General features: G+C 43.7%; 1 protein-coding gene and 1 long non-coding RNA gene across 2 annotated transcripts; both read right to left on the minus strand.

Annotated features, from left to right (window-relative positions):
• Nucleotides 1-5,342: 5,342 nt before the first annotated feature.
• LOC125514800 (uncharacterized) lies at nucleotides 5,343-9,394 on the minus strand. The gene is made up of 7 exons (XM_087523073.1): nucleotides 9,286-9,394; nucleotides 7,424-7,522; nucleotides 6,940-7,020; nucleotides 6,223-6,285; nucleotides 5,834-6,079; nucleotides 5,701-5,746; nucleotides 5,343-5,603 (listed from the first exon to the last, which is right to left on the minus strand). Exons 2-7 carry the CDS (start codon nucleotides 7,427-7,429, stop codon nucleotides 5,596-5,598), a joined length of 450 nt encoding a protein of 149 aa, XP_087379199.1. The 5' UTR covers nucleotides 7,430-7,522; nucleotides 9,286-9,394; the 3' UTR covers nucleotides 5,343-5,595.
• A 2,256-nt stretch (nucleotides 9,395-11,650) lies between these two features.
• Nucleotides 11,651-13,594, minus strand: LOC125514742 (uncharacterized). Its single transcript, XR_007286593.2, has 3 exons — nucleotides 13,180-13,594; nucleotides 12,755-12,911; nucleotides 11,651-12,070 (listed from the first exon to the last, which is right to left on the minus strand). It is a non-coding gene; the product is annotated as an uncharacterized LOC125514742 (long non-coding RNA).
• Between the last annotated feature and the right edge of the window lie 1,174 nt (nucleotides 13,595-14,768).

Genomic DNA, 14,768 nt, shown 5'->3' on the forward strand with positions numbered 1-14,768 from the left:
CTGGGTTGTAACGCCCTCGATGCGGCTATATCTCCCACGTGTCGAAGCACGACTTAGAGGCATAATCGCATTGAAAGCAATATCGCAAGTGAGGTAATCTTCACACAACCCATGCAATACATAAGGGAAAGAGATACATATTTGGCTTACAATCGCCACTTCACACAATACATGAATAAAGCATTACAACAACCAAATACATACAAGGTCCGACTACGGAACCAAATAAAAGAAGAATCCCAAATGCGACAAGGTCCTCGATCGACCCCAACTGGGCTTTACTACTGATCAACTAGAACGGAACAACACAATGGACAAAGTCTTCATCGAGCTCCTCCTGAGCTTGGTTGCGTCATCTGCACGGACTCATCGGCACCTGCAAGCTGGTTTTGGAAGTATCTATGAGTCACGGGGACTCACCAATCTCGCACCCTCGCGATCAAGACTATTTAAGCTTATGGGTAAGGTAAAGGTTGAAGGAAATATTCCCTAGAGGCAATAATAAAGTTATTATTTATTTCCTTATATCATGATAAATGTTTATTATTCATGGTAGAATTGTATTAACCGGAAACATAATACATGTGTGAATACATAGACAAACAGAGTGTCACTAGTATGCCTCTACTTGACTAGCTCGTTAATCAAAGATGGTTATGTTTCCTAACCATAGACAAAGAGTTGTTATTTGATTAACGGTATCACATCATTAGATGAATGATCTGATTGACATGACCCATTCCATTAGCTTAGCACCCGATCGTTTAGTATGTTGCTATTGCTTTCTTCATGACTTATACATGTTCCTATGACTATGAGATTATGCAACTCCCGTTTGCCGGAGGAACACTTTGTGTGCTACCAAACGTCACAACGTAACTGGGTGATTATAAAGGTGCTCTACAGGTGTCTCCAAAGGTACATGTTGGGTTGGCGTATTTCGAGATTAGGATTTGTCACTCCGATTGTCGGAGAGGTATCTCTGGGCTCTCTCGGTAATACACATCACATAAGCCTTGCAAGCATTGAAACTAATGAGTTAGTTGTGAGATGATGTATTACGGAACGAGTAAAGAGACTTGCTGGTAACGAGATTGAACTAGGTATTGAGATACCGACGATCGAATCTCGGGCAAGTAACATACCGATGACAAAGGGAACAACGTATGTTGTTATGCGGTCTGACCGATAAAAGATCTTCATAGAATATGTAGGAGCCAATATGAGCATCCAGGTTCCGCTATTGGTTATTGACCAGAGACTTGTCTCGGTCATGTCTACATTGTTCTCGAACCCGTAGGGTCCGCACGCTTAAGGTTTCGATGGCAGTTATATTATGAGTTTATGCATTTTGATGTACTGAAGTTTGTTCGGAGTCCCGGATGTGATCACGGACATGACGAGGAGTCTCGAAATGGTCGAGACATAAAGATTGATATATTGGAAGCCTATATTTGGTATCGGAAGTGTTCCGGGTGAAATCGGGATTTTACCGGAGTACCGGGAGGTTATCGGAACCCCTCGGGAGGTATATGGGCCTTAGTGGGCTTTAGTGGAAGAGAGGAGAGGTGGCCAGGGCTGGGCCGCGCTCCCCTCCCCCCTAGTCCGAATAGGATAAGGAGAGGGGGTCGGCGCCCCCCTTCCTTCTCTCTCTCCTCTTTCCCCCTCCCGAATCCTATTCCAACTAGGAAAGGGGCGGAATCCTACTCCCGGTGGGAGTAGGACTCCTCCTGGCACGCCCTGCTCCTGGCCGGCCGCACCCCCCCCCTTGATCCTTTATATACGGAGGCAGGGGGCACCCCTAGACACAAAAGTTGATCCACGTGATCATATTCTTAACCGTGTGCGGTGCCCCCTTCCACCATAGACCTCGATAATATTGTAGCGGTGCTTAGGCGAAGCCCTGCGACGGTAGTACATCAAGATCGTCACCACACCGTCGTGCTGACGGAACTCTTCCCCGACACTTTGCTGGATCGGAGACCGGGGATCGTCATCGAGCTGAATGTGTGCTAGAACTCGGAGGTGCCGTAGTTTCGGTGCTTGATCAGTCGGGCCGTGAAGATGTACGACTACATCAACCGCGTTGTGCTAACGCTTCCGCTGTCGGTCTACAAGGGTACGTAGATCACACTCTCTCCTCTCGTTGCTATGCATCACCAAGATCTTGCGTGTGCGTAGGAAATTTTTTGAAATTACCACGTTACCCAACAAAGGTATGAGGTGGAGCTGCAGCAAGCGACTAGCATATATGGTGGATAATCATATGCAAATGAGAGCGAGAAGAGAAGGCAAAGCACGATCGATAGAAGTATGATCAAGAAGTGATCCTAGAACAACCTACGCCAAACACAACTCTAACACCGTGTTCACTTCCCGGACCCCGCCGAGAAGAGACCATCACGGTAACACACGCGGTTGATGTATTTTAATTAAGGTCAACTTCAGGTTTTCTACAACCGGACATTAACAAATTCCCATCTGCCCATAACCGCGGGCACGGCTTTCGGAAGTTCAAATCCCTGCAGGGGTGTCCCAACTTAGCCCATGACAAGCTCTCACGGTCAATGAAGGATATTCCTTCTAGCGGGAAGACCCGATCAGACTCGGAATCCCGGTTACAAGACATTTTGACAATGGTAAAACAAGTCCAGCAAGACCACCCGCTGTGCCGACAAATCCCGATAGGAGCTGCACATATCTCGTTCTCAGGGCACACCGGATAAGCTAAGCGTACAGGAGCCGACGTAACCTAGGTTGCCAAGGGATGGCCCTGCACGGTGCTCTGGGTTGGACCAACACTCAGAGGAGCACTGGCCCGGGGGTTTAAATAAAGATGACCCTTGAGTCTGCAGAACCCAAGGGAAAGAAAAGGCTAGGTGGCGAATGGTAAAACCAATGTTGGGCCTTGCTGGAGGAGTTTTATTCAAGGCGAATTGTCAAGGGGTTCCCATTATTACCCAACCGCGTAAGGAACGTAAAATCCGGGAACATAACACCGATATGACGGAAACTAGGGCGGCAAGAGTGGAACAAAACACTAGGCAAAAGGCCGAGCCTTCCACCCTTTACCAAGTATATAGATGCATTAATTAAATAAGGGATATTGTGATAACCCAACAAGTAAACATGTTCCAGCAAGGAACAACATCTCCATGTTCCAACAAGGAACAAACTTCAATCTTCACCTGCAACTAATAACGCTATAAGAGGGGCTGAGCAAAGCGGTAACATAGCCAAACAACGGTTTGCTAGGACAAGGTGGGTTAGAGGCTTGGTTCAACAATATGGGAGACATGATAAGCAAGTGGTAGGCATCATAGCATAGGCATAGCAAAAGAGCGAGCATCTAGCAAAGCAAAGATAGAAGTGATTTCGAGGGTATGATCATCTTGCCTGAGGTCCCGCAAGGAAGAAGAACGAGTCCATGAAGAAGACAAACGGATGAAGTCGAACGGGTCCTCACAAACGCGACGTTACCGGAACCAACCCGAAGAAGCAAACACCGGAAATAAGCACACAACATAGTAAACAACCAACACATGAACATGGTATGATATGCGGGATGCGGTATGTGATGCATATGCAAGATTTGACATGAAGTGAATGAATCTGGCCTCAACTTGGAAATCCAAGTGTGCCACTGGAAAGGTGAGGTGATTTCGGTTGAAATCGATATAAAGAACACCGGAATCGGAGACACAGTTTGGAAATGGCAAGCAATACAAATATGGCACCGGTCTGCGATAAACAGCAAGTAGCCATCTAAATGCAACAAGACAAACATGATACAGCACTCAAACATGGCAACAAAATAAATGACAGGGATCCATTCATGATGCTTAAGAAAAGATGAACACTGAGCTACGGCCAATTCATCCATTAACAGGTTCAAACAAGTATGGCAAAAATGCAATTGGTAAACAGATCTCAGACTTAGTGAAATTAACACAAGCCTGGAATTTCAGATCAGGTAGCACACTTTGGAGCATGAAAACTTTATGCTACAGGAACTGAACATGGCAAAGCAAGGCATGGCATGGAGCTACTCAAAGAGCTTACCAAAAGTCCCTTAGTGACCTTGAGCCAAAAGGGATCAGAAAATACAATTGCAAGCAAGTGAACATGGCAAAAACATAATCAGATCACAGACTTAGTGAAAAACTGGAGCATGCAAAACAGATATCAAGTAGGCATGTTTATGAGCTCGATGCACTCACTACAGAGCAAGGCATGACTATCTAAGTATACACCCATCAAGAATACATCTTATACAAGCTAGACATGGAAAGAACAATAACATAGCATGCACGGATCAACTACAACATCCCCGGCAAAATCGCTAACAAGTAGACAATCTGCCCAGATTCACAAAATAGCAAAAGTAGAGCTCGATTGACTCAAGCTAGGGTGCTCCATAATTGCAAACAAAGACATGGATAGATAGAGCTCTATAAGATTAACAAATCATCCTTACTGATCATCCTCAAAAGAGGCACGGATCACTAGGAAACAACATGGACATATGACATATTGATAAAAACAGATCAAAGACTTGCACTACAACAAAAATAGGCAATAGACACGCCCAATTTCATACCTAGCGACGTGTTATTTCATCTCTAGTCAACTATAGAGCCGTTTTAGTAAAGCGTCCTCGGAGCGTCTTCCCACGGACCGTCTCAAACAGATAGACACGCTTGCCAAGCGTGTCTTACATGGAATGCGACGCTTTTTCGGGACATCAAAATCGTATCTACATGTAGAGACGTTGTCTTAGGCATGCTCAAAAACCGTATCTACATGTAAAGACGTTAGGTTAGGCATGCTCATATTACGTCTATACTCATAGACACGTTTCATTCGCCTCTTATACGCGTCTCTAAATGTACATAAGAATATTTATACAAATCGAATATTTTACTTCAGATATTATTTGATTAATTTCAATTTTGTTTCATCGTTTCAAATGCAATTATTTTTAGTGTCATGGTTGCACATGCAAATTGGTCAAATAATATTGTAATATGAAGGCATCATTCCACTTCATAGATTGCATTTGCAAACATTGGCAACCTCAGTAACAACATCCAATGCATTAATTAGCACGAACAATATCTCCACTAAAAGTACTACCTCCGTTTCAATTTACAAGTCCTACGCATATACCTAGGTTGTCAATTTTATCACCTTAATATAAACTATATAACACAAAAATTATATGGTTTGAAAATAGAACATTTGAAGTTTATATTGGTATATTTTTTGTAATATATGACTTGTATTACGTTGGTCAAATTGACGACCTAGAGGCACGCGCACGCCCTGTAAACTGAGAGAGAGGTAGTACATGGAGTTCACAGCTGAATAATATCAAACATTGATATGAAACATGCGATCATGAAAATAAATAAGAAAAGATCCTATAGACTAGAACTATTTTTCTCTATGAAGCTAACATCTATACATAATCCAGAATATTTGTTCATTCAAAGATAGATTCGCCAACTGCTCCTGACTCTAGTGCACTCCCTTTTCAAATCGTCAACTACCCAGCCACTCCTAGCTCCTTTAATGCACTCACTTTTCAAATCCTCACCGCCCTGAAAAGGAGAATGAACACCATTTACATGAACACATGTTTATAGATAACTGCAAGATAAGAGATTCTTTGATGAAATTATAAGAAATGTATCATACCAATGCTTTGTGGTTGTGCTGGAGGAGTTGGCCTAACTATTTTTACCTAAAAAACAGAAAGATTCTCGATAAATAACTTATCACACATGTGCAGATTGGAGCATACACGATGCTTGAATGAAAACATACTTACATGTGAGCGAGGCCAAGCAATAACAGAACCCACGGCATCCCTTACTGTTTGGAATTTTTCATATGGTCTAACTAGTTTCTCATCTCCTAGATATGTACAACCGCGAACATGAACTGCAACATATTGCACTCCAAGCATGTTTCCTCCAACCACATACGTTTTCTCTTTACTCGCTAAAGTTCCTGTGGCCACGAGTTTGTCTTTGTTTCTCGGGTTCATTGAATACAACACGACTTCAACTTTATCCTATTTTTCAAGAAATGAAACATTTGTTATTGATGAACGTGAGAAGAATTCATTTTAAACAAATAAGAACAATTTCACAAATAATTAGACCTACTATCTATTATACAATCATTGTCATTTGGATATGTAGCCTATATATGTACCTGCTTAGTGACTTGGTGATGACCACATGGCTTGGTTGCATTACTATTTTGAGCATGAGCATTCTGCAATTAAATAGGAATATGCGTGAAGGGAGACACATGATAAACTACCATCAAGAATGATAGTTTTGAAGAGTTCCATTACATGCACCAAGGAGCCTTATTCTACACGTACTTTCAGTCTGCACATTTTGCTATCAAATTAGATTAATGTCTTACTACAAAATTATTTATTGTGAAAACTAAGCATGAATGCAGTATGCAAACAAATGAAGTTGACGTCGTGTAAATTTATACACTGAAAACAAAATTCACCTAATATTCAAGGGCCAGGTGTTCCTCAAAATCTATGCAGGGTTACCACCAAAAAGAACATGTATGCAAGATTGGTGTTCTATTAGTACTCATGTATCAGTTCAAGAGTGATTAATTAGTTCATTTGAATAGGAGATCTCTTGGAGCAACAATGATATGTGTGTGTGACTAACTTTTGGTTCCATCGAGCCAAATCATGTTACTGTTGTATGCAATACAATTTTTTAATACCTAGTTGAATCTAACTTATGATCTGCTAGTAGTGTCACGACAGTATTTCAAACGAGCTTGTCAAAATGGGATTGGTGTCTCATAATAATGTCATTTACCATGCACTTAAAATACAAAATTGGACAACCTTTCGTACAATCATTGTCATTTAGATATGTAGCATATGTTTACCTGCTTAGTAACTTGGTGAAGTCGTAAACTTAGTTCAGGACCACCTTGCTGCACAGCAAGATTATTTTCAGCATGGGCATTCTGCAATTTAATAGGAAAAGGTGTCATCGTCATCATTGATAAAAAACTGGATAAGTCCTTGCACATTGGTTAAGATTACTAGGACGGTATATACGAACCCAATCAGGTTATAGTTTCTAACCAAAAGGTTAATATTTCACAAAGTTTTAACTTGATGGTAAGATAGCTTTCCAATATTTGACTAGTATAAGGGTTCAACCAATACCAAAATTACTAGCAGGAGATAATTGATAACTTAGTGCAGGTTAGTTGACACACCTTAGTGATCACATGTTCATGTGGTAAAGGTGCACTGCCACAACCCTCTTTCGATTTGGTTTGTTGCGGCTCCTATTAAAGCAATAGTTGTAAGACATTGGAATGGACCTGCACTAAATAGTACATGAAAAGCCCATTACATTACCTGCATGGTAGTTCGTGGCTCCTGCACATCATCATTTGATTGTTTAAGGACATTATAAGATTCACATTGGAGATGGTTATCTCTTTCAGGTAGAGTTACCTGAAATAAAGTTATAGTAATAGCACATCAGTATTCATTAATTTCATCTTTGCACATATATAACTGGGTTTCATATGCTAACTTGATAATATCAAGGGCGAAGTATCAAGTGAAAATAGGTTTTCAGTGAAAATCTGAAAATCCTCACGTGGTCCATCACATCTATAATGAACGACACTGATCAAAGGTGGGATTTCTCATGATCCACTTAAACGAAATTAGCGGAAAACCCCCTAACTTGTCCACCGTCAAGAAGGAAAAAAATCCTTGCCTTGCCTTGCCTTGTGAATCACGTTTCCATGGAGAATCACGTTTCGGCGGCCATTAGCCCTTGCCTTGCGACAACAGCGATGGCCCCTCCTATGGCAGCAACAAGGCCTCCGTCCGCTGCAGCTCATCATCCATCGGTGGCGACTTGAGCCATGCCCTTCCCTCCGACGGCAGCGATGGGTCCTCCCACGACAGCAACCGGCCCTCCGGGCCCAATTTTCAGTATTTGCAAGCAAGATTAGAAACAAACAGAGGGACAAGCCACAGCCAAACATTACACAGCCCTTATGATCGAGCTAGCGTAGCTAACTCGTACACTATTACAGAGAGCTGGAACATTCAGTTAGGCAAATGGCTACACATCACCTTGATGTCTCTTGAGCTCATGACACAATGTTCAACGAGATGCTTCAGATTTTCAGTTTGCGAAACATGAGCTCAGTTTACAATCTTTACAAGCAAGATTAGAAATAAACAGAGGGTCAAGCCTCAGCAAAACATTACAAAGCCCTGATGACTGAGTTAGCACAGCTAAATCAATGCACTATGTTACTTCCTGTACCAGCAAGCTGGAAGATGCAGTTAGGAAAGCGGCTACACAGTGCCTTGATATCTCCTGAGGTCATGACAGAATCTGCAGCGAGATGCTTCAGGTTTTCTAGTATATTCATCACCATCGAGAAACTACAGGGGAGTTGAATAGCTGTAGCACTAACAGAACAATAAATCTTAGTGCAAAAGCTTCAGCATTTGTACAATTCTTCAGAGAACAGAGGTTGTGCTGAACGTTTCATCGGACAACTAAATAGTTGAGGTACAATTCTTTAGATAACAAAGGTTGTGGCCGCCTCGCCTCGGGCCTCGTTGCTGCAGGAAGTCTCGGAGTTGGGGAATTACAAGATGATTTTGTCTAATCACTTAGAGAATAGAGGGTTATCTGCTAATTGCGCTTAAGTGGATAGTTAAGGATCCCACCTTTAATCGGTGGCGTTCGTTACAGATCTGAGGGTCCATGTAGGAACTTTCAGATTTTCACTGAATACCTATTTCACTAGATACTTCGCCAATACCAAGCATGCAATGAGATCCAATTCTGCGTAAAAGTTAAGTTAATGCAAAGCAGGAGATGAACATTCTGAAAGAACAATCAGCAGTTATGTGGTTTCACTAGTACAGACTATAGAACTACAAAAACAAGTGCTCACCCAAACAGTTTACAAAGAAACAATTAGGATGGGACTCTTCCCAAATGGTTCTGCCAACATAGTTTTTTGATATTTGTGCTACTAGTATCTATGCCTGATGTGGCTCAATGGGTGTTACTAATTACTCTGCTCCTACCATGGAGCAGAGCTCCTGCAGGTTGCACAACCGGACATCAAACCTTCACACCGATTAAGCCACAAGAAATCAAACTAAAGATCAATGAATCTCAGTAATTTCTGCACCAAGACCTGAGAGAGCACAGCACAATGGTGAGGACCAATACGAACCTGGGGCGCAGCTACCCTGGGCAGGATGGCTGTACTCGTGCTTGCTCTAATTAATCCACCTGTAGGTTGGAGACGAAATTGCTCGTTGCAGCAGCCGATTCCTCCGACCTTCCCGCCCAATCGCCGCCGTTGGCCCCAACGCACACGCCGGCCGGTCTCTGTCCCCGACCTCCACGGCCTCCAATCGCCCGCCCGCCCGCCCGCCTGCTGAGTCTTCGTCAGTCCGCACACCAAGCCAATCAATCCCCATTCATGAGATTGAGGAGATGCACATCAGCGGACGGATTGGAGGGATCCCATTAGATGGATTGAGATGGATTAGGAGGTGGAAGAAGAGGAGAAGTGGAGAGATGGCGACGTGGGCGACGAGAAGTGGGGAGAGGGCGGCGTGGCAGAGTATATTGCGGGGATATTCTTTTTCTCAATAATAAAAGCGTTGGCGCGCTATTTCTTGGCGGTAGATGGAAAATATGAGCGCTAAATGCTAAAATAATTACCTTTCAATAAAATACAGGAAACTTATACCTCCCGATTAAATACGGGAAACTTAGTTTGGAAAGGGCGTATTTGTTTATGTTATATACACAACCAAACAGAAAAAGAGCCCGTGATCACTTAATCTATGTGGTCTGGTCTATGAGTTTGTAGCGGCTTTGTGGATCGAATGTAGCATTTTACAAGGGCGACGACAACTCGTCCTCCACACGGCATTCGATTTGGACACCGTAGTTGGGTGCAGGACTCCAGCTCCGCCTTCACGTGACAGAGAAGCGCGGTGGTGGCGAGGGCGACTCCTCCTTCACGTGTGCTGGTGGTGGCAAATGCCACGTCGGATCATGACCCAGAGCGACTGCTCCATCATGAGCGCCATCTGGCAGATGTACTCAGCATCTGTGATGTAGTGCGGTGTGAATGGTGCTGAACCGCACTTAAATAGGCACGGCTAGACCAGGCGAAGGGACGAGAATCCATGGGAAGTCGGCTTCAATGCGGCACAACGGCTGGAGTAGGCTTCTTGGTCGCCACCTGGTTTGCGATCGTCTTGTGGGAAAACGAATAACTGAATCGGTCTGCGGACCGATGGGGTACCCTGCTGGATGGCGAATTGCATCCAAATCGCTCGCTCCAGAAGGTTGTGGGCGATTTAGGGTTCCGCCATGAAGGTTGTGTGCAATGGGAGGAGGGTTTCGACCATATTGCCAAGAAGGTGGAGCAAGGCGACACGTAGAGCTAGCTGAAATGGGAACCAAGAAGGTATCTTTGATCGCCTCGTCGCCCTCAACGCACACACAGACATGTTTCCATACCTAAACTTCGTGACCTTCAAATCACCCTCCTTTCGCTAAATCTCTGATATTCCGCCACCAAACCAATTGATGGCCGCTCCAGATGAATTTCTGACAAACCCTACCCTCATATGCCCTCATCGGTGACAAATTAAACGCCACCAAGGTAGGGAGAGGTCGGATAGACCTTATTCAATGCCACATGTAAAACAATAAAACTATGGGAAATGAGAACATACTCAACCTCGGGATGACAGGGGCGGGTACATACTCCTCTTATCACTAACAAGCCGCTAGACAGGAAAGAGCGGGGGTTTTCAATTTAAATTTTTAACCGGTTTAGAAAAAATGATTAAAAACTTCCCCAAATACTACTCATCATGTGGTTGTCCTCGTGTCAAAATTTCATAATTTTCTGTACACTTTTTCCGGTTCATTTTTTGGCCAAATAGGGGCTGATTTGGTTTTTCAATTTAAATTTCAATCGGTTTGGCACAAATGATTGAAAATTTCCCAGAGTACTGATCATCATATGGTTGTCCTTGTGTAAAAATTTCATAATTTTCTGGACGCTTGTATTTCGGTTCAAATTCTAGGCCAAATTTTGGCTAAAAATGAAGAATGACCGAATCTATCAAATGGTGACTCCAAATTTGATGAAAATTCACAGAATACTAGTAATCATATGGTTATCCTTGTGTCAAAATTTCATCAAATCCTGGACACTTTTTTTGGTTCATTTTTTGGCAGTTGGATCATCAGCAAAGAACATATCTTTGGTTATGTGCATGCCGATCACCATTGATTTTCCTTTTGCCGATACGTTAAGTCGTAATGCTATGAACAACAGCCGAGAAGCAATATGGACAATGGTGCAAACACCACAAAAATGAATAGAAGGAAACTATACGCTGAACACATAAGACATTGTAGGCATGCTATACATGGACTAAGCCATATTTACCAGCAAGACAAGGACCATGGCAGCATGAACCATACTCAAGAATACAAGATAAGTTCAGCTACCAACATAAAAATGATCATGCCTCCAGACTCGAGCATCTGGGACTGATTTGAAGTGAGACATAAATGCAGCTATCATACCATCTTCACAAACCACATGCAAAGCATAAAAATAATGTATCCATGTCTAGTGTCTTGCACAATTAAAACCCAAGTGCACTTGGGTTGTGCCCTGAAGTAGTACGAAAAAAAGACACCGATACATGAGCAAATGCAAATGATGGTTCAATGTAATCCTCTCCATGGCAAACCCACTTAGTGTAACCTTGAAGAATACCATCACATCTCCAGTGAGTCTTCACTCCATCATAACTCTGCATAGCTTTATTTCGGCAATTTACACAAGGACAAAGAATTCTATCACCAGCCGGAACATCACGGAATGCAAAAGACAGAAATTGCTCGACACCATCTTTGTAAGCAGCACTAGCTCTTGGTTGACTCATCCAACCTCGATCCATCGCCCTTTGATATGCCTAAGTAATGAAAAAAAATATGTCAGTGTATAATTTTACATGTATTATTTAAGAGATGAAAGCTGATTTAAATCTCTTTGTAAGAAAAGCATGTAATACATAGATATTTTAATTGAATGATTGGATCCAAATATATTTCATTAACCTTGCACTAAAAAACTTCAAAATAAATGTGGCATTGGTAGGTTTAACTAGTATGCAAAGGCGCCATTCAGTTCAATACAGTTGCACATATGCTGCCATCTTTCTCCCCCTAATCCCAACTCTGGCTACATCGAAAGGAAACACACACCACATGAAGAAACAAAAATATAAAACAGGACACATGATTGATATTATCTATGCAAGACCTTCAATTATCTAAAAAAACTTTTTCTTTCTAATCGTTGTAGGACTTATTTCCTTCTGCAACTACTAAGATTGTTGGACTATCTAAGTATCCAAACTGAGCATAAAAACCATATTATAGGGTGCTTTAATAAACAACTATGTTAACTTCACTGCTTTATATCATCATGTTATTTATGATCTTGTGAGCATCTCAGATAAGCACCATATACAAAAATCAAGGTACAATAGAAGATAAAAAAAGGCCAATGATCACAAAATTCTTAATTATACAACAAAATTGATAAAAAGATGCCAAAAACTTCAAAAAACAGTATGGGGGTACAACAGAGTTACTTTCTCGATTGAGATTGAAGGCGGGTTGTTTGAAATCAAAGGCGGTGGTCCAATCTACGGTTGTTCGAATTTCTGGAGTTCATTCAGACTAACTGAAACACCGGGTGTACACACTTCTGTTGAGGGCACCAATGAAATATATCTTCCCCTTCTATTTCTACAAGATCAAATGAAATTGATATTAAAATGTGCTCCCTTTCAAATCAACAATACATTATACATATACACAGTCCCTTGCATATACGCTACTCCCTCCGTCCCATAATATAAGACATTTTTGGAGTTCAAATTAAACTGCAAAAACGTCTTACATTATGGGATAGAGGTAGTAGTACACAGTTTTTCAGTCCAAATTCAATTTAATTTTCATCATACACTGATCAGCAGAACAAAAGGGGGCAGGCAGAGCTTTCTTAGGAAATTACCTGTGTCCCAGCTAGCTTGCTATTTGTTCACGGGAAGTCCTGGGTGGCAGAGTCCGGCCGAGCAGGCGAGCACCACCGGGAGAGGTCGGAGCAGACCGCCAGAGCCGGCGCGGGGGGCTGGCTGGAGCAGGCGAGGAGCACCACGTCCCTGGCGACTAGGCAGAGGGCCGGGGGCGGCCGGGGAGCGCCGAAGCAGAGGGGCCGGTGGCAGTCCTTGCGGAGGGCGTTCACCGGCGGCGGGCGGCGGCGCACTGGCAGGACCATAGTATGAGGCACGAGCTGGAGTTGGTCGCTGGAGGTGGTGGAGATTGGCCACGAGGAGGCGCAGGGTTGGATGAGGAACCAGTCCGGCGCGCCATAGATGGGCAGCTCAGGACGTGGCGGCGGATAAGGAGGAGTCAAGGAGCTGGAGTTCGGTTCGTGGGCTCCTTTACTGCACAAACGGGCCAGGTAATTTCGAATTTCTACACATTCTTTACATGGTTTTATTAATTTATTTGTTAAACTCCTTTTTTATCCTATAAAACGTCTCAAATATCGTCTCTGCCTATTTACACATGTCTAGGATTCCTGACGTTGTATTTTTCGTCTCAAGAAGCGTGTCTACACACTATATGTTTCCTAGTATAGCGACGAATATAAAAACGTCTTAGAAAAAGCGTGCCTACTGACATATTTTGTTGTAGTGTTGGTGGAATTGCTAAGTCCCTGAAATCAGCATTAACGAATGCACCACTTTGCAAGCTTGTGCTAGTCACCACACATATCACAAAAATACATGGATAGCACCTCTGGAAAGATGTCAAAGCATATAACAAAACACATGTAGAGCTCAGGGGCATATCATGCACACAATAATCATGGAAAAAATGACAAAAAGCAAATTGGAGCAGCAGATTTGACAATTAACTCAAATAGCACTCTCCCAACAGCATTTCGGGCATCAAGATGAGCTCAAATGAAAATTATGCAATGAGATGAAATAATGTACTCTCTGAAACGAACATTTTGATACGCTACACGCGCAAAACGAAGCTACGGATGCAAAGTTACGGCATGATGAATATGGGCATATGAAACATGGAAAACTCGGGGACTTAGTAGAATTTATACCTCCGCGAAAAGTCAACGCGGGACGGAGAGAAGCGGGACGGCACGGATCCGGATCTGAGACGGGCGTTTGGATGCCGGAACTGGTGGATCTCATCCACCCGGGCGGATCTCGCCGGAGAATGGCCGGAGTTGGCGGGGGTGGCCGGGTCTGAGGTGTGGACGAACTCCGGTGGCCGGAGCTGATGCAACCACGGCGCGGGGAGGCCATGGCAGCAGTCGGCGCGGCGGGGAACGGCGGCTGGCGGCGCGCTGGGCTTCGGCGGCGGCGGAGCAGAGGGTGGCGTCGGCGGTTGGTGCGGCGAGGCTCGCCGCCGGCGGGTGGCTCGGGGCGCCGGCGGAGTTCATGGCGGAGGCGCGGCTTCGGGCAACCTGGGGCGAGCGGTGGCGGACAGAGGGCCCGGTGCGGCCCAGTTCGGCCCCGGGGCGGGCCGGATCTGGGCCCCGCGAGGATGGCTGCGAAGTGGGCGCAGGGGAGG

The sequence above is a fragment of the Triticum urartu genome, chromosome 1A (genome assembly GCF_056163025.1).
Source record: "Triticum urartu cultivar PI428250 chromosome 1A, HENAU_Tu73, whole genome shotgun sequence".
Lineage (NCBI taxonomy): Eukaryota > Viridiplantae > Streptophyta > Magnoliopsida > Poales > Poaceae > Triticum > Triticum urartu.